The 25,474-nt window shown below is 42.2% G+C and overlaps 2 protein-coding genes across 3 annotated transcripts in view; one reads left to right on the top strand and one right to left on the bottom strand.

The window, feature by feature from the left end:
- The window catches only part of pde4cb (phosphodiesterase 4C, cAMP-specific b), a 191,699-nt gene extending 179,995 nt beyond the window's left edge, over window positions 1–11,704 (bottom strand). The window contains exons 1-2 of the mRNA XM_063200683.1: window positions 11,329–11,704; window positions 3,470–3,549 (exon numbers count right to left, since the gene is read on the bottom strand). Of these exons, the coding sequence (XP_063056753.1) occupies window positions 3,470–3,475 (6 nt within the window). The 5' untranslated portion in view covers window positions 3,476–3,549; window positions 11,329–11,704. The remainder of the gene's footprint in view (window positions 1–3,469; window positions 3,550–11,328) is intronic.
- A 6,213-nt stretch (window positions 11,705–17,917) lies between these two features.
- The window catches only part of edem3 (ER degradation enhancer, mannosidase alpha-like 3), a 30,268-nt gene continuing 22,711 nt past the window's right edge, over window positions 17,918–25,474 (top strand). For both annotated transcript variants that reach the window (XM_063200679.1, XM_063200678.1), the window contains exons 1-5: window positions 17,918–19,315; window positions 20,058–20,103; window positions 21,555–21,655; window positions 22,128–22,167; window positions 23,419–23,531. In XM_063200679.1, coding sequence (XP_063056749.1) covers window positions 19,194–19,315; window positions 20,058–20,103; window positions 21,555–21,655; window positions 22,128–22,167; window positions 23,419–23,531 — 422 coding nt within the window. In that variant the 5' untranslated portion in view covers window positions 17,918–19,193. The remainder of the gene's footprint in view (window positions 19,316–20,057; window positions 20,104–21,554; window positions 21,656–22,127; window positions 22,168–23,418; window positions 23,532–25,474) is intronic.

Genomic DNA, 25,474 nt, shown 5'->3' with positions numbered 1-25,474 from the left:
TTGTTGTTAATGAATCTAAAACAGCTATGCTTTTGTTTGTAAAACACACACACACACACACACACACACACACACACACACACACACACACACACACACACACACACACACACACACACACACACACACACACACACACACACTCAGACACACACACACACACACACAGACACACACAGACAAGCACACACAAACACACACACACACACACACACACACACACACACACACACACACACACACACACACACACACACACACACACACACACACACACACACACACACTTGTATTACTATCTTTGTGAGGACCTTCCACTGACTCCAATGCATTATACTAGCATTCAGAACTAGTGAGTGCTAAACAGTGCCCTGACCAAAACAATCCCTTACCCTAACCTGTCCGCAAATAAATGGTTTTGCACAGGTTTTTCACCAAAACAAAACAACATATTTAATGGCTGATAGGACCGACCAAATAAACCTAACAATAGTGTTATAACACACGCACACACACATCTGCACACAAACTAATGGTTGGGGAGTATGCCTTGGGATTGGGGAGTTACAGGTTCGAATACATACGACCATATATACTGTACAATACATACAACCCAAGCCTCCATTTCAGTCTGATGCTGTGTATACTGTTTGACATTTTACATCCTGGAGCGACATACGCTTTGAGTTCTTATTAAAAATGTGGGTATGTTAGAGCTGCATGAACACATTCTAATGCAAAATGGGAACTTATTTCATTTTTTTATGTACTTCAGAGGCTGAGATATTTACGTAACTTTTAATAGGCAGAGGGCACCTTTCCCCAAAAAGCGCTTAGGTATTCAGCAGGCGTTTTTTGCAGGTACCATAAGCTAAAATGTGCCCCTGAACAAGGCACCTAACCCCACATTGCTCCAGTGGCATACGTAGTGTCCATTGACAGTAAATAGAATGGACGCCAAATCAACGCTATTTGCCATTCAACGCTTTGAAGCCAGATTTGGGAACATTCCAACTTACATTCCACCTTAGCAACGCCAAACGCAGGTGCTGATTGGACAACAACAAGAGTTCTAACGGTCAATCAAACCATATTCTGATGCTCATTGGTCAATTTAACTTTTAATAACTCTCTAAAATAAAACATCACCACAAAAAATCACCACCCTGGTAAGTTGGAGAGCAAGGGGACCTACTAGTTGAGCGAAAAATGATCCCCCTGGAGTGGCATTTAAGGGAGATACAGGGTTTTATGTCTCTCATAGGAATTAATGGGATTTGGCCATTTTTTGGTCTTTTTGGGTCCAACCTTGGCTCCAACTTGGCTTCAACAATGAAATAGAATTTTGGCCTCCATTCTATTTACTCTCAATGGTAGTGTCTCATTCCACAACATACTGTAGAGGTAGTTGTTTTAAAGAGGTAGCTGTTTCAGTTCTTATTATTGCCATGGCCCAATACCACTAAGACAAACAGTGATCACATCTCTGGTTTGCGATAGCTGGCCAAAGTAAAAGTTGAAGTAGAAAAAGAGTTTCCTTCCAACATAGTTATCATAACTTATCTGAGTAACCAGTAGACCTACTGTGTGTACTTGTCTTAAGATCAGCCTACACTGCACTGGTTGGAATGGATCAAGTGTATGGTGGGACTTTATTAGGGTTTTTTTTTGTGTTTTTCAGTAACAACGTAGTCTACCGCACTTCATTAGGTACAATGGAGTAAATGGCGTTACAGATATGTACATAATAGGCCTATCATGTGAATGTGGTAGTGTGCTTAATAGGCCTATCATGTGAATGTGGTAGTGTGCTTACACCACGAATTTACTTTTACTTTTGACACCTCTGGGGGTGTACCTTTGACACCTGCTGTATCGCCTTCCATTTTGCTACATACTGCTTTTAAATTATGCACTGAGAACACAGCTCCAGATCACACCTTGACATGTTAACCCTATCCAGACCGGGCTTTTTTGGCATTCCTGGGACCGGGGGGGGGGGGCTCTTTTGACCCCCCCTCATAACTTAGGAACCGAATGGCGTATGACCACCAAACTGGGAGGGGATGATCTCCAGCCAAAGATCTATGAATGACATCAGTTTGGTGTCATTGTTGTATATTATGACGTCATTTCCTGTTTTTATTGTCCAAAATGTCATCTTAATGTATTTTCCTTTTAACTTGGGTAATGCACATCAATTTTGGTTATTATGTGCATCAGACCACTTCAAATGTTCACAAGGGTGTCTGATGCTAATGAAAATGTAAAAAAAATATGAAAAGTGATGATATGAGGCTTAGATTAGTGATTTTTGGTCAGGTGTACCTGTCAGAAAACCGTTGCCATGGCAACAACACAAATGATAAACCTAATCTTTTGGTATCACATTGTAGCCAACTTCATTCTAGGAAAAGTCACAAAGTTTCGTATTCATAGCTTTAGTCATTCAGGAGTTACACGACATCACTTTTAGCCCCCCCCCGGTCTGGATAGGGTTAACACAGAGAGCATGTTGTCAGGCTTGTACGTGCATGTGTGTGTGTGTATGTATCTGTGTGCGTGTGTGCGTGTGCACGTGCGTGTGTTTGTGTGTATGTATGTATCTGTGTGTGTGTGTGTGTGTGTGTGCGTGCAACGCGCGCGTGTGTCTGTGTGTGTGCGTGTGTGTGTGTGTGTGTGTGTGTGTGTGTGTGCGCGCGCACCTGTGTGTCTGTGTGTGTATGCGCTTGTGTGCACACGCTCGCGTGTGTGTGTGCGTGTGTATCTGTGTGTGTGTGTGTGTGTGTGTATGTGTGTGTGTCTGTGTGCGTGTGTGATTGTGTGAGTGTCTATCTATTTGTGTGTGTGTATGTGTGTGTATGTGTCTATCTATGTGTGTGTGTTTGTGTGTGTGCGTGCGGCGCGTGCATGTGTGCATGCGTGCATGTGTGCGTGCGTACGTGCTTGCGTGCATGCTTGCGTGCGTGCTTACGTGCATGTGTGTGTGTGTAAGAGCTGTGAGGGCTTGTAAAGAGTGAGGCACTGGGAGTGGATAATTACGAAGATAAGGATTCGCTTTTACAGCTACAAGTTTACTCAAGGTCCTCGAACTCTCCTGCAGCACACAAAGGATCTCGCTACCGGCAGGGTTGCCAGATTGGGCTGCTTAGGATGGCCGTCTGCGGGTAAAAATCGCATTAAGCAGGAAAAAATGCCCAATTTTTAGCCATAGAAATCCATAGAACTGGGCAGGATTCAGTGCTCCCAGGCGGGTTTTGAGCATTTTTTGGGCAGGAAATCATCAGCCTCATCTGGCAACCCTGGCTACTGGAGATAGACTGGGTGGTGTTTTGGTGGCGCAGGGCAGGCGTGACGCAAAGCGAAAATATGACCGGGGCCGGCCAGGTTTTTTACATGGGCCTCGCTGCAGAGATAAAGCTAACGAGAGTCGAGTGTAGTGATTAAGTTAATTATTACAGTACTGTACCTCCATCTTCAATTAGGACACTTGGGCTGAGCTGAGGTCCTCCCTTTACAGTGGTGAGTCTTCTGGGTAGCTCCGCGGGACTGAAACAGACGAAAAACAGTAAAGCATTACATTACACTTAGAGGATGTTTTCTATCCAAAGCAACTCACAGCTGCTTACAGGTGATTGGTTACAGTCCATGGAGCAATGTGGGGTTAGGTACCTTGCTCTAGGGCACCTCAGCCATGGAGTGCGGTATTGGTATGGATTGGTAGGGCGGGCTTTGAACCTACCACACTCCGAATCTGAGGTCCATCTTCATAACCACTGGGCCATGGCTGCCCGAACCAGTGCAGTGACATATCGGAGAAGTTAAAGATTGAAATCTGACTGAGTTCACCAGAGGGCATGTCAGGAGATCTTTTAAAAAATGCAATAACATTCCTCATATGCCGTGGTAATGAGAGCCAGACATGGGGCTTTGAAATGGCAGGCATGGCTGTGACGCCGCTCCCCGAGGTAATCAATGCTTGCTGTGCGTCACTTCAAGTCCAACGTGTCACAGAGCTTTTATCTCCACAGATTATCACTTTGGAGTTACGTGTGAAGTTTCACATGCCATATCTGGTGAAATATTAAGCATTGCCAACCTTCATGCTCAGTTTTACTACACCGCCCGGTTAACATCTAAGAAGATTATTTGTATTGGAGAGCCAAGGGGGTAATATAAAGCGGTGCTGAAAAGACGCGAGGTGCGAAGCAGGCCAAATAGGGAGATACAGAGAGCGATACAGAGGGCAAAGCAAGAGGGTGGGAAAGAGAGAGAGATACAGAGGGCAAGCAAGAGGGAGAGAGAGAGAGAGCACAAACTACAAAGACATCGGCAGAATGAAAGAAATACCGTCCAAGGCTTTTGAAACATTGATAAGAGTCCCCTTGGGAATAGACTCTTCTGTCTCTGAATATTTGATGTACTTATCTAAGCTGACATATGAACCCCGAGGACATCAGGAACAAAACACTTTTCATACAACACCCAAATTAGCAATTCCTTTTAAAGACTTAAAAATGCTGGGGAAAAAAATAATTTCCAGTCAAAGTTCATTCATTAAGTTAATAATTAAATAATGAAATGATGTAATCACATAATAGAGTGACCTGATATTGCTGGTGGATTAAATTTAATATGTGTCCAGGGTTTCCCCCAGCACTTTATTACTAAGGCGGCCACCTTGACAAGAAACACCTACCACCTTGACTAGGCCCCAGAAAAGATAAAGATTTCATGTCATTTCTAAAGGTGCTTAGCCAAAAAAAAATACACTTTTAACGCCCCACCATCTTGACTAACAAAACTTCTGAGGGAAACACTGGTGTCCTTTTATTTCCAAGATTGTCTGACTTATCCTGACAATATGATTATGCCTTTTTAAAGGTCTGTTTGTTTGTAAATTTGCTGTCAGGGTGCTGCTTTTCAGCTTTCCTCCGAGCTTAAAAAACAGAGTATGGCCTAGAGTTTGGTTCAATTTTAGCTCGAACTAAAGTGTATACATGTATACATGACTTTTAAAACTCAGACTTAAGTTGGATGGTTACACCTTATTAGATGCAGGTGTTATAATGTGAAGTTAAGTCTTAACAGATGGACTAAGCAAAAAAAAACTCTAAGTGCATGCACTGTGGCCTACTCAGTGGGTGTGAGTGTGAGTGTGAGGCGCAGCAGGAGATAACCCTATAAAGTCATGACGTTTTTATGTTGAATGTTGAATGTTGAATGTTTTATTATTATTATTATTATTAATGGTGAAATGTATACAAGGGGAGGGAAAAATGCTGTAAATGTGTTCACAAATGAATCATAATTATGACTGTCTGTGAATTGATGGAGGACTGAATGAACACAATAAAGTGTAGAAAGTGGATACGGCTGGAGAGCCATGGGGAGAGTCTGGCCCCTCAGTACATGACTCACTCAATGACAACATATAGTACTCTGGTCCTACCATGGCTCTAACAGGAGAGCACTGGGCTGCTATGCCGGTGGCGACTCGGGTTCGATTCCGGCCCGGGTCCTTTGCCGACCCTTACCCGTCTCTCTCTCCCCGCTCATTTCCTGTACCTCTCTCAACTGTCCTCTCAAATAATAAAGGAATAAATGGCCTAAAAAAATGGTGTGCACTACAGCAACAACAAATCCACACTACCTCTTTTTTAATAACCCAATATCTATTTGGATCTGGTTAAGATTTATGTTTCATTTCATTTTGTGGAGTCGTAGTTGACCAATGTCTACCCAGTCACTACCAGTGTTATAGAGTGATGACCTGATTATACATCAGGAAAAAAGATAAGCTTCATTTATGTTGTATTGTTGTTTTCCTTACAGGAAATCCTTGAAAAAAAATTAAGTTAAGGGTGGTCAATGGTCATGGTGAAATAAAATGGCTGTTTTGGTCCTGCAATTGTGGTGGCATACCAAGGGGAAGACAGCTTTATAGTCTATAGCAGTGTTCCCAAACTGGGGGTGGGGACCACTCGCCTGGGCGAAAGCCGACTGCTGACTCCGTCAAACAGTCTGGAACAAGCTAAGAGGAATCCGTCTACATGGAGGGTGGGAGATGGTCTGACCTTACTCTAGTCTGTAATTTAAATTCATTGGAGTTCTGAATTCAAATTCAAATTCAAATTGTGATTTTTTAGCATGACTGTTACGATATAGTGTTGCCAAAGCATACAAATAATAAAACAAATGTGTAAAAACTGTTACCTTAACCAATCAGTAACGGACTCCGCGGGTGAGTTCTGCGTCAACACTCAACTGTTTGCTGATGGGCAGAACCGTAAGCGAACAGAGCAAGGAGGGTTGGGCCAGACTCTGTGCGGGGCTAAAATCTTTGGGTGGAAGTACGTAAGATGGCATCGCCAGGCTAGGAGACCCCTAGGGCAATCGCGGACAAAGGGGACACGGCATAAAAACGGGAAACCCCCAAGTTAACAGCTAATATAATTCCATAATTTGGTTAGGCCACACCAATTTAATTTGTTGGTTCTCGGATTTTTTCAGGAAGAAGTTGAAGCGAGAGGGCGAAAAAAAAAAAAAAAATTAGTCGTGTGGTTATACCACCTGTATATCAGCCTCACATGGACCTCCAAAGGAAGGTGCAAGACAGGCAAACACCTGGACATGGAGAAGGACAGTGTAGAAGGGAATTAAGGCAGCCAAATAGACCAGGCACAAAATTAGCTCACAGGGCAATTATTATATTAATCTGGTTTGAATAAACTGAGAAGATTCAACAGTTGAATAGTTGTTGTTTTTCTTTTTTAAAACTGCTATCCCACTCCACTAATTCCACTAAGAGCAATACTGTGTTTCACCGCTGCTACTGCTAACCCACAGGGGCTTCAACTTGCCATTGCATGTTTGTCTGTAAATGTTTGAATGTAACACGTTTCCTGATTCGCTAGTCGTAATCGGCATGTTGAAAGGAGTGGTTTTATTGGTTCTCTACGTCACATGACCTCCAACTACTAAAGAGACACCTCCCCGTTCATGAAAACATGCAGTCTTCGGTTTTTTTTAGCGATTTCATCTTTTGGGGTATTGAAACTGATTTTTTTTTTGTTTTCCATTTTGATACAAAATACAAGAGGCGAATCCGAGAACCAACAAATTAAATTGGTGTGGCCTTAGTAACAGTATTCACTTGTATGGTTAATGGATGTACTTGCTGTGCTGTGAATTTCTCGCAAAATCTACAAAATCTAGGAGTATTAATCGAAAAGAAATTGCAGCAAAAACTTTCTTAAGTCCAAAAGGGGGTCCAACTCCCAGCAGAAAAAGTTTGGGAACCACACTGGTCGGCGGTGTGTGTCAGCCAGACTTGTGCTCATCTGAAGAGCTACAGTACAATAGTAAGTATTGTAATCGCCAATACATTGCATTGATGAATCAACATTTTACGAGTCGGTTGAACACAGAGCTATTATATTGCCAGGAAGTCATAAATCTGCAAATTACCAATGGGACAATAAATACTAATTGCATTAGAAATCTGAATGGAAGTCATATGAAACGAATGACAGTGTGCGTGTGTGTATACAGTGCCACCAGTTAGTATTGGCACCCTTGAAGCTTAAGCACATTATGGGACATATCTCCAGACAACAAATAATAAGGTCAACCATGATTGTTCTATAGATAGCTTGTGGCTGATGCTAAATGTAAAAAATATCAACAGCAATGAATACTAAACTACCAGAGGGAAAAAATTGAAGAAGGTAAAGCTCCTGGAATCACTGGTATTGGCACCCTTTACTGGATACCATTGCGGAAACCTAATTTGACTCAAATATGGTAGATAACAAATGGGAATCACCTTTGACAAATTGCTTTTGCCCATAGGACATGAATTAGGCAAGGATTTTTTATATTTGTGTTTTAAATAGCCACCTGTTACATCTTGTGCGTCTTTGACAAATGTGAAGACAGATGGGCTGCCTGAGGACACCACAAATACAATAATTGGCAAAAAACAACACCTCCAAATAATTAAAAGGTCATCTTAAAAGACCCTAGTATACCATTTCCAACACTATGTTGTGTTATTCAGAAATCTGCCAAACAGGGAGCTGTTAAGATCATCCTTGGATGTGGGGTTAAGGGAAGAAATGATGATAGAAGTCTGTGGAAGTCGGTGCAAATAATGACAAAACACAGGGTCTAACATCTACAGACCTGAAGGTCAACTTTGAACTGTTTTGGGAAGTTTTTTTCAACAAGCATCAGAAGTTAAACACTACAAAAAAGTTTTGGTTTTTGGTTGGAGGCAAAGGCAGACCACATTGCTCCATGAAAGTCATAAAAGGGAACACCTGAAGTCTGTATAAGAGAATGCAGGGAAAGCACAGTCATTTTATGAGTGTTTTAAGGTCAGATGAAGCAATAGTACAGCTTTTCAGTGATGCACACAAACTGCATGTTTGCATATTCTGCAAGAAAGTCTTTAAGGAAAAGGACACCCTACCAAAAATCAAGCATGGTGTCAGATCTATAATATTATGTCACCCCATTGATGCATTAGGTATTGGAGGCTTTGACCATATCACAGGTATCATGACAGGCATCACAGGTATCATCATTTACAGGAAAATGTGTAAGCATGTGCAAGAACACTTGGTTTGAGGTGAAGATCATGTTCACTCCAACAAGACAAAAACCCAAAGCACACATCAAAATGCCACTAGAGAAGTGCAAGAAGCTCGTAGATAAATACCAAAACCTTTGGAGGCTGTGTGAGACCAATCTGTTAAGGAGGGGTGCCAATATTCATGGACATGCCCTTTTTCATGTTTTTGCTTGAAATTACAAAATGCATTTGGAAAAAAATTATTTGCTATTCTAAATATCTTAGGACATTCAATTAAAAGATCCTGTTGGTAAAAGTTGTTTATATTTTCATTTATTTATGGATATACTGCACATTTTGTAAATAAAATTAAGGGGTGCCAATACTAACTGGCGGTGCTGTATGTGTGTGTATGCATGCGTGTGCGTGTGTGTGTGTGTGTGTGTGTGTGTGTGTGTGTGTGTGTGTGTGTGTGTGTGTGTGTGTGTGCGTGCGTGCGTGCATGCAAGTGTATGTGTGTGTGTGTGCGCATATGTGTGTGTGACTGTGTGAGTGTGTGTGCGTGCGTGACCAGTTGCTTTTGATTAATATAGCACATAGATGATGCATACAGCCATGCACACTTTTCACATTATGCTCTTCGCGTTTCAAAAGGTTATCCTCGACTGCCCTGAGACTATCACAGAGAGAATTAACAGCACCTTAGCAATCCCGCATGGAAACAGGCAGACGGGCAGACTGACATAGCTCCTTGCCCTTTACACGTAATGAGAAAGTGCATAGAGAAAAAGGTTATTTTTCTGCTCTTAGTCAAAGGACATTTAAACAACAGGATGATGAAAAGCAGTCGGCCTACTACTGGAGTGTGAACACAATCTGGTCCCTTCCTCCATTCACGGTGGTGCCATTACATCCAAAGCTCTCCTTTATAGTCAGACTTGAGATGCTCGATTATGAAAATAAAACAATAATAGTAGGCTAGTATAGAGGTAAATAGAAGTATTTCAGTCAATATTGATATTGCAATTTTTTAGACGATATTTCTTTTAAAGACAAATAATTGTGCTAAACAACTCACAATCTTCCCTCCCCTCAGCAGTGTGAGTGGAGGGCCATAGAGAAACACGTAGTGGTGTTCTCCATGAGTGTTGGGTAGCAAGTCTGCTCTGTGCTTGTAATAGCTGAAGTGGAGGGGAATGTATTGTGCTTAGCGTTACCATTGCCCACCTTTTAGCAGTATAGACAAATGACAAAAATATTGATATTATGAAATGTTATATTGTTTGACAACAATATTGATACCACAATATAAATTTGATAGGCCTATATTGCACAGCCCTAAGTCAGACTATAGAAATGTAGGCCTGCTGTATTATTTTAAATGTATATATACCACCAGAGGTGTCAAAGGTAAAAAGAAGAACTAAATGTGGTAGTAGAGTTTCCTTCCAATAGTTGCATTCACAGAGCAGCTGGTGCCCAATCAGACTGCAGTGCCTGCATGTTTTATCAGCTGATTGTAAACTGATTGTGTCAAATATGAGGCAGCAGTTTTCCTTTAACAACACTATTTACCTCAGTAGGTAAAGTGGAATAACAGGTGTAACAACTATGCAATAGCCTCTAGTATATCATGCATTGGTGTTGTAGGCCTTCTTACACCATGTCTACTTTTGCTTTTGAATACTTAGTTTGTAGAAATCTTCTGAACACTTCACATCTTCATCCTCATCCTCCTGACGCTGAGCTGGAATATGGAAATACATAAGCCTACTGCCTTGACAAACGGTCCTTCAAATGTCAGACATAACAAATGATGACCCTGGCATATTTCCCGTCAGAATCTATCATACTCTATCATTTAGCCTGCTACTCACCCTATATCTCTGGATGGCTCAGAGCGATTATGTTTCAACCTCTGCTGCTGACCCTGAGAGGAGTCGGATGCCTCTACAAAAAACACTTTAGGCCTTTTAAACTGGGGCATAGCCTAAAAACGCCGACCGCTTTCAACCACAGGGTACCCTTTATCAGGGGTCGACTAGGCTATGTCCCAGTTTATAATAAAGCCTTTTAACTGTATGAACTTTACACCTCCTTGTCTCATGCAGTTGTCTGAAGTAGGCTCAGTGGCCACCAAGTTTTTTGAAGAAGGGACGTCTATTGACTAGGCCTATTAAAATGACAATGTACAGTGTTTGTCTGACTATTGAATTGACTATTGACAGGAGGAGTTTACTGGTTCTAAGGAGAGCGCGCAGCATTTCTCCCCCGAAAGAGCCACTTGTAACCGACAAAACATGCAAGCCGTGCCAGGAAATCCACATCAGTTTTTTCCCCTTTTTTGTGGTCACAACTATAGGCTACCGGCGTCTTGTGATGCTAGTTCCCTACATTAGATATGTGAATTTAAACGTCTTGGGCAAACACTCCTCCGGATAGGCTATTACTACATTCTACTCCACTAACCCATGCCGGTGTCCGGAAGCAGCATTTCAGGCCTTCAGACTAGCCTAATGAGGATAATAGAGTGATTAATAATGATAACAACAAAATGTCAAGCCGCGTCTACGATAGACAGACTTCTCGGAGGTCGACATGAACAACACACGTTAAAAGCAGTGCATAAAAGTAATAAGGGACAGCTTAAACCTCGACATGATAAGAAACGAAACATACAGTAACATTCCACTACATAACTTCCCACTTCACTCAAAATCAAATATGCGGAGTGCAAAGGAGTAGGCTACCTTTTAAAATTGGCGCCGGATGTCCTTCAGCGAAAACTTTGGATGGAAATAGGAGCCAATACAACTCTCCGGAAAGTCCGAAAACAGTGGTTGGCAACATTGCTCGACGGACCTCTTATTTACAAGTATGACCCATAACTTCTTTAGACTTCAAACTCTGAACCACACTAATCTCCTTGCATATGACGTTGGCGTAGTCACATGGTAGGAAGCGGCCGATGTAAACACAATCAGCATGTAAGGACTTCAGACTGCGGGACTGCATGGGCGGTTTACAGTATAATGGGGAAAAAAGCCATACGTCCAGTGAAATGTGACTCGAATTGGAAGACGCATCAGTAAAAACTCAATTTCAACACCAGACGTGTTCACGTCAGGCGCATTTGTTGTTCGAGTCAGTTCATCCTGCCGTGCCATGAACAACTTCGGATCAGATTTCAAGGAGTTCAACTTTACGCACCATTCCTCCTTCTGTGCGTAAAGCTTACTTTGCCATCTTGCGGTCAGTAGGCCTACGCGCAGCTCAGCGCAGCGCAGCGCGCAATATTGGTCTCGTTCTTGATGTCGCATTGTGCAGCAGTCTGCGCAGTGCCAAAATTACAGTTTGGAAATGGTCAATTTCTCTCTCCCTGTGTGTGTGTGTGTGTGTGTGTGTGTGTGTGTGTGTGTGTGTGTGTGTGTGTGTGTGTGTGTGTGTGTGTGTGTGTGTGTGTGTGTGTGTGTGTGTGTGTGTGTGAGAGAGAGAGAGAGAGAGACAGAGAGGGAGAGATAGAAAGTGTGTGTGTGTGTGTGTGTGTGTGTGTGTGTGTGTGTGTGTGTGTGTGTGTGTGTGTGTGTGTGTGTGTGTGTGTGTGTGTGTGTGTGTGTGTGTGTGTGTGTGTGTGTGTGTGTGTGTTTGTGTCAGCGTCAGTCAGTGTGAGAGCGTGTATGTGTGTATGTGAACGTGTGTGTGTATGTGAACGTGTGTGTGTATGTGAACTGTTGTGAGGCTGATTGCTGCAGGGTGCGCTATATGCTTACTGCAATGTACAATAATGTGTATTAGGCCTTTGTGTATTCTGGATTAATAAAAGTACTCTACTCTACTCTACTATGTTCCATGGTGTCAAGTCATCGCAGGAACCATTTTTCAGCTGCGCTGCTGTGCAGAAGCTTTTACCTCGCAGCACTGGCATGGGACCTCCTCCATCAAGTCAAGAATCAAGTCAGCTCAAGTCAGATTTTATTGCCACTTTCTTCATATGCACAAGACATACAAGGGAAATGAAATTACATTTTCTCTCCATACCATGCCAGGACAAGACATATACAAGACTGACATTGTGCAGACTGACATTAAGTGCAAAACATGACAGGTAACAGTGATGGACTGGTAACAATAAGTGATCAATAATAAATACAGTACACATGAACATTTAACATTCCATGGGGAACTGGCCTGGCCTGGCATAGGCGGGCATTTAAAAAAAAAAAAAAAAATCTGAAAATAGGGGCCCACAAGGGTGCGGGGCCCTCCGGTGAGTCAGTTCTGCGCCGTTAATAATGAAGGCCCCTATGTGGGCCACCATGACATGGTGTCAACGTCTCGCAGGATCAAAGTGATTGTTCACTAACTTTGCAACACCTGCAGAGTTGTATAAAGTAGAAGTAAAAGTACTCTTACAAATGTAATTACAACACTAGTGTTATGATGGTTTCAACTTTGTAATATCATATTAGGCCTACTAGTGTTGTAACTGCATATTTAAGAGTACTTCTACTTGTATTTTATATAACTCTGGTTTCTTATCCCTGTTGATGCTCGTTTGAAGGGTTTGCATACCGCCTCCTCCACGGTGACACACCGTTGAACCTGTTGGCCAAAAGTTCACTGCCATTTGTGTGTTGTCCCACACCCCTACAAAGTTTGTGGGCTCGATCGTGATGAAGTCGAAAATTCTAACCAGAAAGGCCTTACAAAAGCAGCACTGCTTCCTCACGAACGTGCCATGTGACGCGCCCCACTTCAACTCCTCCCTACCGTCCCCCACACCTCACATGTGATGTGCTACGTCGGTTATACCAGATATTTTTTTTTAGTAAGGATCTAAACTGTCTCTGGTTATTCTGGTGCGAGCTCATCGTCTCATGCAAATTTGTGGTCGACTTTCAATGTGCTGTGTATACATATAGGACCACCCACGCCGTGATGGCAAGTGTTTCGCTGACGTACTTTGCAACGTCAATCGACACATGTTGGTTTCAAATGTGCCTTATGCATGCAGTTGTTGTGGAGTGTCAAATGTGCCTATTATCATGGCGGTCCTAGGGGGCAGAGGCACAGGGGCCGGGGTCCCACCTGCCCCGAAGTGCCCCCGTCCAGTCAATCAACTGGCGAGAAGTTCGAAAAAATACAACCGGGATATGGGATATGTGAGATATCGAGTGAGAGCGTTCATGCATAAGTCGTTGAGGTGTTTTAAATAAAATAAAAAACAGTCATGCAGAGTATGAGAGTAGAGTAGAGTAGAGTAGAGTAGAGTAGAGTAGAGTAGAGTAGAGTAGAGTAACTTTATTTATCCCCAGGGGTGTCAAGCACTGTAGCTTACATAAATACACATAATGCCTACATGGACATTTCAAGACACTTAATACACAGGTAATAGTCAGGGAGGGAAAATAAAAGCTACAGAAAACAAAAACATATTCTGTGAGTTGAGGTAAACAAGAGGTTAACATGACCAAGAATGAGTGTTGACACTGTTTGTATTATGGATATTGACGTCAGTCTTAGTCAGGGCGGAGGCCAGGGAGGTGGGTCTTTGGAAAGGCAGATAGGGAGAGGAGACGTTCAGGGAACTAAGTGGCCTGTTTCTCAGAGGTGTCCAAAGTAAAAGTAAAAGTAAATTCATGGTGTAAGTACAACACTAGCACATTATATTACATAGCTGTTACACCATTTACTCCATTGTACCTAATGAGATAGATAGACTGTGTTGTTAATGAAAAACTCTAAAAAACTAACAAGGACCCACCACCAACTTGATCCAACCAGTGTAGAGTCAGCTGGTCTTAAGACAAGTAACCTACACAGGTCTACTGGTTACTCAGATAAGTTACCCGTGTTGGAAGGAAACTGAGTTTCTTTTTTTATTGCCTCCGGTAAGGAGGTTATGTTTTTGATCGTGTTGGTTTGTCTGTCTGTCTGTTTGTTTGTTTTTTCTGTCTGAAGATAACTCGAAAAGTTATAAACAGATTTTGATGAAACTTTGTGGATTTATTGGAAATAACAAAAGGAACAAGTGATTAAATTTTGGTCGTGATCCACATCACGATCAAGATCCAGGATTAAAAAAAAAGACTCTTCACCATTGCATGAGATGGAGTTGCGCCAGAGGATTTATATGGCTGTTGCAAGGCAGGGGCGGATCTAGCTATTTTGGGGCCTATAGGAAAACTTAAACATGGGGCCCTCAAATGTCATTATACAGACATACAATTTTATGTTTTGGTGCTATTTAAGTTGTCCGTCTCTAATATATCTTTGATTACTTTACATAAATGCAAATTAAGATCAGGCCTACTTTTTGTGTGTTAACCGCGACTGGTGTGACAGTTGGGGTCCCTATTGATTACATTACATGGCTTCCCTACTGATTACTTTAGGCCTAAGTGACAAATTAAGATTAAGCCTACATTTATGTGTGTATATCGCAACTGCTGTGACAGTTGGGGCCCCTATGGGGTGCAGATTGGGTTAGGGCCCTAGGCAATTGCCTAGGTTTGCCTAATGGAAAGTCGGAAACCTGGGCAGTCAGGGCTGGACTGGGAGCTAAATACAGCCTGAGTGCTTTTGACATATAGACCAGTCCCTCTCACAGCCCATCTGCTTCTCTAAGATATTATTTAGACAAGCTTTTCTGCAATGTTAAGGTTCAGTTGACTGACTGTATAAACATGGACCAATGGGCCACCCCATCTAAATGGTTGGCCAGTCTCTAATGAAAAAAAAAATACCCAAAACAACAGCCTCAGCCCCTGAGGACTGCTGGCTCATAGGGAAGATACCTTGTATGGCAGATTACGAGTCCAGACCTGGCTGCAGTGGAAACAATCCCAAAAGTTCAGTAAAGCTGGTTAGGAATGCAGTCCCTTTTTGGGCTTTTGAGCTTTTTGTGCCTTTATTTTGGTGACAGGATAGTTGAGAGAGAAGGAAGCCAGTGGGAGAAAGAGATGGGGGAGGGAGGTTTGGCAAAAGACCCAAGCTGGACTCGAACCCGGTTCACCAGTGGAGCAGCCGAGTGCCCAGCCGTTGAGCCGTTGAGCCGTTGAGCCAGAGATTCCTTAAGTGTATAGAGATATGCCAATGTAATAGGTTGCTATGGGCACCTAACATGACCAATTTCCGGTCTGCCTAAAGGGGCGTGTCATAATACTCCTAGCATTGAATAGAACAGTCCTTAGGTCTGCCTAGATCTGCCTAAAGGGGGATTTCCCCCCCTCCCCCTTGCAATAATAGAACCCGGAAACAATGGGCCAATGGAACCTCTCTCTCTCTACTCTCTCTGGTTGAGCTGGGCTAGGAATGCAAGACTGTGTCTTAACCCCTTAGCGCAGCACCTATGTTATAACCTTACTGTCACCAAAATTGTAATGGCTATGTCTTAATCTGTTACTTAAGGCTCTCGGTACTGTCATAGCAATGTTGTTATGATGTAGTTGAGTATTTTTCAGCAAATAGTGAATAGGCCCGCCGGCGACCCCATCTGCAGTAAGAGGCTACTACTTACAAAAGGGTCAAAAGACTTTGGCTGGGCCCGGCACAAAAATATCTGAATGGGCCACCCCACCAACAAAAAGAAGAGTGTTTTTTTTTCAAGAGAGACCTTAGGGGGCCAGACTACACTTCTGACCTGAAAGTGCACCACTCTAGTCACATGATAGGCTAGCCTATGCTATGTATGAAATTACCCATTAAAAAGAAATGGAATTGGTAGCCTACCAAAGTAGCCTCACAATGATACATACAATTCCATAGTAAATGTATCCATGCAATTACTACATATATATATGCCATCGCGATGTCTGTAAAACTACAGGATAGGAAGGCACTAAGACTAATAGTGTGTCTGCCATTTAAAGTTTCAGGTCAAACAGCCTGATGTCCTTATACAGTATCATAACCCTTGTAAGGTGTTTGTGTTTTTTGGTATATAGAAGGTGTTCGGGGCATTTTGACCTGGGCGTATAGAAAAAATAATTTTACAAGGAAAAAAGTAATCACCCGTATTCACCCTCATGTTCCCTGGCTTCATCCTTTTTTGTGTACCCTATGGTTTTGAGAGTGGGCTATATGAGAGAAAGATATAGGAGACGGTAAAGAAAGTAATTGATCCACTACTGCTCTTCTCACGCAATGTTGCAACATTGATTGGGGGGATGTCCCTAATTTTTTATTCAGATTCATGTTCCTCACAGAAAATGAGCCAAAGCCAGTGAATCTCAATGTGATAGAATAATGATTGATACCATTTTTCTAATCCAAAAAACGGGTCAAAATGACCCAAATACCTTACAAGGGTTAATACACTTGAGGCATATGCACATCAGATTCAAGAATATTATTATGATAAACACATATTCAGCCCTTCACTTTTATTCCAGAGAATGGCCAGTGACATATAGGTGGTTATGAAGTCCAAAGACTACATTTCTTCTCAATTGCTTATTGCAATCTATTACATTCTATTAGCCCAATGAAGAGCTTCATTGTATAGTAGGCCTATAGCAGAGAAAACTGTAGTGTAGGCCAACACACAGTAGAAGAAAATGTTTTCAAACTTGCCAAATTCTAATTTCACCCAACTGTAAATTAGCTTGAAATGTGGAAAATATTAGGCTATGTTGTTGCCTATTTCTCACAATTGTGCAGATTATTTTGCATATCATAACAGTGAAATCATGCTGACATGTTTTGGAGAGAACAAACATTAGACCAAGAATTGACTAATGAGTTTAGATATTTATTTTTTAAATCAGCTGAAAGCGATGAGAAATGACATTCTGTTGTGAAAAAAATGCATCTCATCTAGTTTTCAAGAAATGAGCCAAACTTGTAGGACTATGAAACTGTGTGTGTGTGTGTGTGTGTGTGTGTGTGTGTGTGTGTGTGTGTGTGTGTGTGTGTGTGTGTGTGTGTGTGTGTGTGTGTGTGTGTGTGTGTGTGTGTGTGTGTGTGTGTGTGTGTGTGTGTGTGTGTGTGACCACTAGAGGGTAGTAGCCGTCTGTGTATCAGTCACTGTTCTACAAATGTGAGGAAATGCGAATTGTTCCAGTTGTAGCCTAGGCCAAATGCGCGACCCTAATAATCAAATTTAAAACTCTAAAATTGGGCATTTTATATACACTCTCTTTTGAAAATAATATTCAAATTATTTACTACACAGACATTTGATGGGTGTGTGACCACAGACTTCATTCATTCTACACCCCAAAAACCAAGCGCCCCACATGGAAAGAGGGTGGAACTGCAACAAAACAGCCTCGTTCGGCAACCGGAAAAGCATCATTGACAGGTGCCCGGATGCGGATGTTGACGTCTACACACAGCCTGACTTCGTCCGGTTGTGTCGGCTACTTGCTGCTGGGCTAACGTGAGGGGTGATGGCTTAGTTGACTGCTCAGCAGCAGAGGATGCCGAATAAAACCAAAATCTTTCGTCTGGAGGGAATACTGTGATGCCTTGTCGACAACCTTTCATCTGTATGTGCTTTGGGGAGTCCCTGTCGGCAAAGGTAGAGAAACGGCGTCTTGCCTCTTCGAACAGCTGTTCACGGGGAGCTGTCACCGAAAGAAGGAAATAAGACTATAAATTGCCAGTAACGATGATTTCGTGAAGCTGAACGACTACCTGGAATGTAGGCCTGACGATACTGAAGTCTCCGAAACATCGGAATCGGCATCTTTGTCTCTGCGGCCAATTTGGATACTACAAACAAGCTAATTGTTTCGTTAGCTTAAGGTTACTGGCCAGACTGGGTTAGCCTGAAGCTCGCTGGCTATCTTGTTTCCTATACATTTACATTCATGGAATCTGAGGCACAAACTGGATAGTGTAGTGACTGTAGTGTGATGGCTAGGTCTGCTGTTAGAATCCTTATCTGCAGAAATGTGTAATTGGATTTTAAGACATTATTTGATTGTTTCTAAAACGTGCCATTGCTCTGTATATAATAAGCACACATCAGTGCATGCCTGGTTGATCTGAAAGGGTGTCTTGTGGGAACAATAGGCGCTGATAAATTAGCCAGTGATTTGCCAAAAGCAGCGTTTTCTTGTTTGACAACTCAGTACCGCTACTCAACAACAGCAACACGAGATACTGTTGTTGTGTAGCGTCTAATGTTAGTCTGCCAACGTGACGTGTCGTGTTTACTGAAGTGCCACCGCACCTGGCAAGCTGTCAGTGGCTGCCTGCCTGGGTGTGACAAGGAAGCGTTCAAGGCTGTTCCCAGAAGCACACCTGGGTTGACGAGGGACCTGCCTAGTTCTATTGCACTGTATTCCCCCCAGGCGTGTTCAGTCAGTCGGTTTTCATATGTAGATAAGCAGTGAGATCGATATCGCATTCTGTACATGAAGTCTGCTCTAAAAATAGGCCAAGCAGTAGATAGGTGAGCTGAGCGCTGACTGTGTTGTGTAGATATTTTGTTCTGTGTAATGGACCAAATGAGAAGAACGGGGCTGAAGTGTCAACAACACTAGTCGCAGAGCGTTCACAGGCGTTCACATTACTTCATCCGTTCAGTAAGAGTTGGTACATTCACGAGTATGAGGACAAGCTGGATGCTGTCTTGTCCTTGATAAGTCCTGTGGTTGCTGTAAGCATGTGGACTGCTGTCCGAGCCTGTGCTGCTACCACCATGAGGATGCCATGGATGCTGATGATAGTGGCAGCTCTCCTCTGCCCAGCCCACTCCATGACCCGAGAGGAGAGGCAGAAACTAAGGTAAGACAGATGAGATGAGATGAATGGCTAACAGATATAACAGAAGTAACAGACGAATAACTGGTTGAATGATTGATGCAGCTGCTTCCTGCAGAATTTACACGAGCCAGTATCGGAGACACACTACAATCACTGGGAAGACTGTTAAATGCAGTTTCAAAATGTCATGTGGAGACCCGTAAAAGTATACATTTTTTTTGGTTAAGCAACTTTAGAAATTACATTCACAACACCAAATCTTGACCTTTTCAAGGGTCGTAGACTACGCTGACTCTTCTTTTTCGTGACTATCTGCTACGGCACACCAATGTTTAAGCTGCCCCAGTCCTGAGCCAGACTCTGTACAGTATGGCATGATGTGTTTGCGTGTGTACTCTACTTAACCCTGTGCTGAAAGAAAAACCTAACCCTACTGAGATACTGAGATACCCTACCTATACAGTCGTTGTTCTGTGTATTTCCTGTGCTCTTTGTATCGCTATTGGTGTCGACTATGATTAACTTATGTCCTCGATCGTAAGGCGCTTTGGTTAAGAAGCGTCTGCCAAATTCAATGTAATGTAATGTAACTTAGTCAAGGTGGTAGGTGTTTATTGTCAAGGTGGGTGCCTCAACAATTAAGTGCTGGGGGAATCCCTGAGATGATTGTTAAAATATGACTGGCTGTTACTGTTTGAACTGTTGTGCATGCCACATTTCTGATGAGATGCTCACGTTGTCCTTTTCTTTCACTCTCCAACAGGGATCAGGTGGTTGAGATGTTTGACCACGCTTATCGTAATTACATGGTATGTTCAATTTTTTCCCCTTTCTTTTAACAGTTTTTATTGATTTTCTTCAGAAAAAAAGACAATATGATTACAATTATGGAATGCACTCAGTACACAACCTTCCCCAAAGGCCCACCCATTTACCCACCCTCAGCTATCCTATGAAAAAAGTAGTAATTGTAATTACAGAAAGACAAGTATTATGAACATAAACTAACACACACACATGCACACGCGCGCACACACACACAACATTTCTTCATAGAGCCAGTTAATCTGTTGTCTAATTTTAGGACTGTCAAAACACAGTCCTACAATGAAGTCTTAGGTCTTGATACATTGCAACAATGCCTTCGTTGCACAGAGTTCATAGCAGACCTCAGTAGGCATCGTTTTTAGCTTTGGAAGCTGAAGGGATGCAATGGTCTACTTGAAAGGTTCTTTCCATGGTCTTTCAAATTTGTGTGATTCGATACGGTGTCAAGTCTTTGCCATCCCAGCATGTAGAATAAAGGAGGATATCCTTTGCCAAGATGGAACTTAAATATTGACTCTCCAGTGTAATTTGCATTTCAAATAACAATCCCAGTTCAAACAAATACACCTGAAACTTGCAAGGGGAGAGATAGTTGAGTAATGTGGGCTTGTTTTAAGCAGATCGAGGCTGAAGTTTGTTTCTTTGTTTCTGTGGTTTTGAAAGTTAGTCCTACCGTTGCTCCTTCAACCATATGATTTCATGTGAAATCAGACACTCTAGGGCTTGACTGACACAGAGTTCAAACTTGTATTGGTTTGCCTTTTTAGTGTCGAGGTAGAATCCAGAACAGCATTTTCATGAATCTGGGACCAATTTCAATTTCAAGGGAGAAACAAACTAAGTCTTAATTCTGGCTCTACAAATTACAGAAACATTATGGAATGCAACAATTATCTGAGTATGAATCATGAGATATTAAAAATGGAATATCAAAAAAAGCTATGCTGTGAAATGCCCAATATCTTGTCTGCAATGTCATGAACAACACCTGAAAATATGGTGTGTGGTTCTAGAGTCATTTCAGAGATAATGTGATTTATTGGGTGAAATGAGTTCTTGTAAAGTAGTACTAGTTAAGTCTATTATAGTTTTTAATGTCAAAAGATTGTTGCTGCGCAAAACAAAACAGTGCCGTTGTGGAACACCGCTAGGCAACAGCTAGGTAGCCAGGACAACAGGTGTTGTCTATCACAGCAGCTGATTAGAGTCTTGTTGAAAAGTCGCTTTAGCAGTGAAAAGTCTTGTTGCCATTGACAGCGGTCTGATATAGACCAACCCGTCCGTTATCGAAAAATAACAGACGTGCGAACGTTGGGGAGCCCCGTTGAAATGAATGGAGCATTCGACCGATGACGTCACACCATATAATAAATTGTATGATATGTCTTCTCCATAGGACCATGTTATATTATATGATATGTCTTCTCCATAGGACCATGCCTATCCAGCCGATGAGCTGATGCCCCTGACGTGTAGGGGGAGGGTGAGGGGGCTGGAGCCCAGCAGAGGAGACGTGGACGACGCGCTGGGGAAGTAAGTACTGTGGACATTACATGGCATTACATTACATTATGTTACATTAAAGCGCAGCACTGGGGAAGTAAGTACTGTGGACATTAATTAGCCTGGTGAACCAGCGCCACCTGCTGGACGGCAAAATGTTTTGTCTACGGGTGGGTCTGGCCTCGCATAATGATTCAATGAAGCCAGAATGCCATGAATCTGGCAAACCAATTACAACGCAAAGATGTGTTTTGAATCAAAGCGGGCAGGGTTTTGAGGGAAGGTTGTTCTCATCAACAATCTTCGGATGTATTATGCATCGAGGCCAGACTAAATTAGACATCCACATTTAGTCTGGTTTATCAGGCTAGACATTAATGGCACCATTTCCATTAAACTTTGTTTAGGAGCATAGGACATTGGTGCAGGTTGTTATCTTTTCCTTTCAATGTTATGATGTTGGATGCTAACCGTGCCCAACTCCACTTCTCCCCCACCACAGGTTTTCCCTCACTCTCATCGACACGCTGGATACTCTGGTGGTGAGTGTTACTCGGCCATGTGGGGCGTTGGCCTGCTAGCTAATTGTCTAGCCAATTACATTTAAACACACCTGCCTTACATTAGCATGAAGGGCAGAAAGCTCTAAGGCACGGTGCCTCAAATCAGTCAACGGGGCAGTAGACTACATCTAGGGGTTGAAGTGTATGTGTGCGTGTGTGTGTGTGTGTGCGTATGTGTGTGCGTGTGCGTGTGCGCGTGCGTGTGCGCCTGCGTGTGCGCCTGCGCGTGCGCGTGCGTGTGCGCCTGCGCGTGCGAGTGCGCGAGCTTAGGTGCTGGCCCTCAGCTCTGGACAGCCCTGTCCCTCTTTAACCCTTCATGGTCACAGCTAAAATTGCCTAATACGTAGATTGACATAATACGTTTGACACACCTGGTACAGCAATATCAGGTGTGGAATTATTTCTAGGCTTTCTGCTCTAGATTAGGGTAATGGTGGGCAGTACACACATGGTGCGGTGCTTTGCCCAATCTGTACTGGTTATTTCAGTCAGGGAAGGGCCAATACAGGCCTGTTTAGAACTTATGGAAAAAATAAAGTGTCAGTTGAGGAGCGTGTTGTGGGCCAATTTGTAACGTTCAACCCATTTTAGCCTAAGGCACCTGCAGAAAATGGCTGCTGAATGCCTAAGACTTTTTTGGGAAAATGTGCCCTCTACCTATTAAAACTATAACAAATCTCAGCCTCTGAAGCACATAAAAACATGAAATAAATTGAATAAAAAAATAGGACCCACATCGTGCATTAGAATGTGTTCATTCAGCTCTCACCCACATTTTTAATTTAAAAAACCCTTAAATCTCAAGAGCCTGAATGCAGCGTATACAGTATGTCGCTCTAGACGTCAAAGGTGTATATGAACAGCTCTTTTCCAAAATGAGATATATCCATTTTATAGAATGTTGGGAAATTGAATTTGTTGTATTGGGCATTCCATTGAATTGCATTGCAAAATGCATTTTATAGAGGTTTAAAAAGTGTGTTATCAAAACATTTGAATGGCAATAATTCACACATAGATGACAGTCAATTCCAATATTAAAATGCAAAAAGTCAAAAATGGTGGATATAGCGTTTTGGAAAAGAGCTCTTCATATGCAGCATCAGACAAAAATGGGTTAAAGTGTCTACTAATCCTGCTGTCACTAGTGCCTGCCCTGCACTGTGCAGGGGAGTTTGACCTCTTTAGGCCTGTTTAGACTATTTGTTTTTCTCTGGTGCCTCTCAACAGCTTTTGAACAAAACTGAGGAATTCGAAGCAGCGGTGAGAAGGGTCTTGTCTGACGTGCGACTGGACAATGACATTGTGGTGTCTGTCTTTGAGACCAACATTCGAGTGCTGGGGTGAGTTGGTGTTTTTATTTTTACATTTCTTTTCAAAAGGTTTTACATTTTAGAATTGTTTGCCCTCCAGCCTTGAAATGCTTTCAGTTATGTATTGTATGTACATTTTCTTGAATTTTTGTATATAATGTGAAGATTATATTACCACATTGGAAGTTGGAACATAATGGGTTAAAATGCCTTAACCAATGCACTGTTGTGATTTAAACCTCATATGTCCTGTGTATGTGTTAGGGCTGTAACGATACACTCAACTCACGATTCGGTTCGTTTCGCGATTTTTGACCTACGGTTCGATACACCCCACGATTTCTGAAATGTATCTCCATTGAAGTTTGGAAACACTATCACATCAAATCATAAGGTTGTTTTCTGGACTAATGGGTAACAAAACTTTGAAAGGGTGTATCACGATACTGCCTCCTTGTATCACGATACAGTATCGTGACTCTGTGTATCACGATTTCTCGGTTCGATACAATATCGTTACAGCCCTAGTATGTGCATGTCCTGACATCCTGATGGTATTGTGCTGCCTGAATGTTGAATTGTGTTGTTCCTGTCTGGACTGACTGGCTATGGTGTATAGTGTAGAATAGAAAGATCTCCTCTGGGATCCTGCACTTCACAATCTGGTGCGTCACGGGAAAGGACTAGTAAGTGCAGACAAAGAAGAAAGACACCGGAGCATCTTCACATGTGGATATTATACTGTGTGCAGAATTATTAGGTAAACGTGTTTTTTGACCATATTGTCTTTTTTATGCATATTTTCCAACAGCAATCTATATGAACATGAAAACCTATTGGATTTAAGCATTCCAGGTCATGCATATTTGTATAATAAGATGGGGATGTAGTCGAAGGTGCCCAACACCTTATATCAGGTGTGCATAATTATTAGGCAAATTTGTTTTCTTCTGGGAAAATGGGCCACAAAACAGATCTAACAAACTCTGAACTGTCTATAAACAATTTTGAAGTGTTCTAGAGGGATGTGGCTGTCTTGAAATTAGCAAGATGTTGGTCACGTTCGTACAGAACTATCAGATGCACTGTTACAAAGTCATCAGTCTCTTAAGAAATGTCACTGCCAAAGATTGAGAAGAATTTAAAGTGAAGCTACAAAAAAGTATTACCCTGCAGTCCTATAATATTCCAGAACAGAAACCAACACCGAGTGTCCAAAAGAACAGGGTATTGAACGCTCAGAGACATGGACAAGGTAAGATAGGATGACACCAGACAACCATTCAACAAGTTAATTAAGTCAAGACTGGGTCACAAATACCTGGGGACAGAGTTTTCAAAGGTATTATGGACTTGGGAAAGTGACTCTTGACAGACAGGGTGGATGAACCCATGGCTGGATCTTTTAGAGGGAGAAAACGAAGACAATGGTATTTATGCAGTAATCTGCTGGTATTTGAGTGGAACTCTGGAACTGATCTGAGTGTGCACATCACTGATCTAGCCATAGGCTCATCAACCTGGTCCATTCACAGTCACTTTCACTAGTTCATAAAACCATTGAAAAAACTGTCTAAAGACATTTCTTGACCCAGTTTTGACTTAAGTTTCTTGTTGAGTGGTCTTCAGGTTTCAACCTGTTTTACCTTGGCCATGTCTCTGAGTGCTGAATACAATGTTCTTGTGGACACTCGATGTAGGTTTCAGTTCTGGAATATAACAGCACTGCAGGGTAATAGTTTTGTGGTAGTTTCATCTTCAATTCTTCTCAATCTGGCAGTTACTTTGTGAGCACATGTCATGTGACACTGATGGCTTGTAACGGTGCATTAGGTGGATGTGACCAATATTTCAAGACAGCCACACCCTTCTAGAAGTCTTCAAAATTGTTTATAGTCTTTATAGAGTTTGTTAGATCTCTTTTGTGGCTCATTTTCCGAGAGGAAAACAAAGTTGCCTAATAATTATGCACA

This window comes from Engraulis encrasicolus, chromosome 6 (assembly GCF_034702125.1).
Source record: "Engraulis encrasicolus isolate BLACKSEA-1 chromosome 6, IST_EnEncr_1.0, whole genome shotgun sequence".
Lineage (NCBI taxonomy): Eukaryota > Metazoa > Chordata > Actinopteri > Clupeiformes > Engraulidae > Engraulis > Engraulis encrasicolus.
Note: the sequence above shows the minus strand (reverse complement) of the source record. Positions and strands in the feature narration are given on the sequence as shown.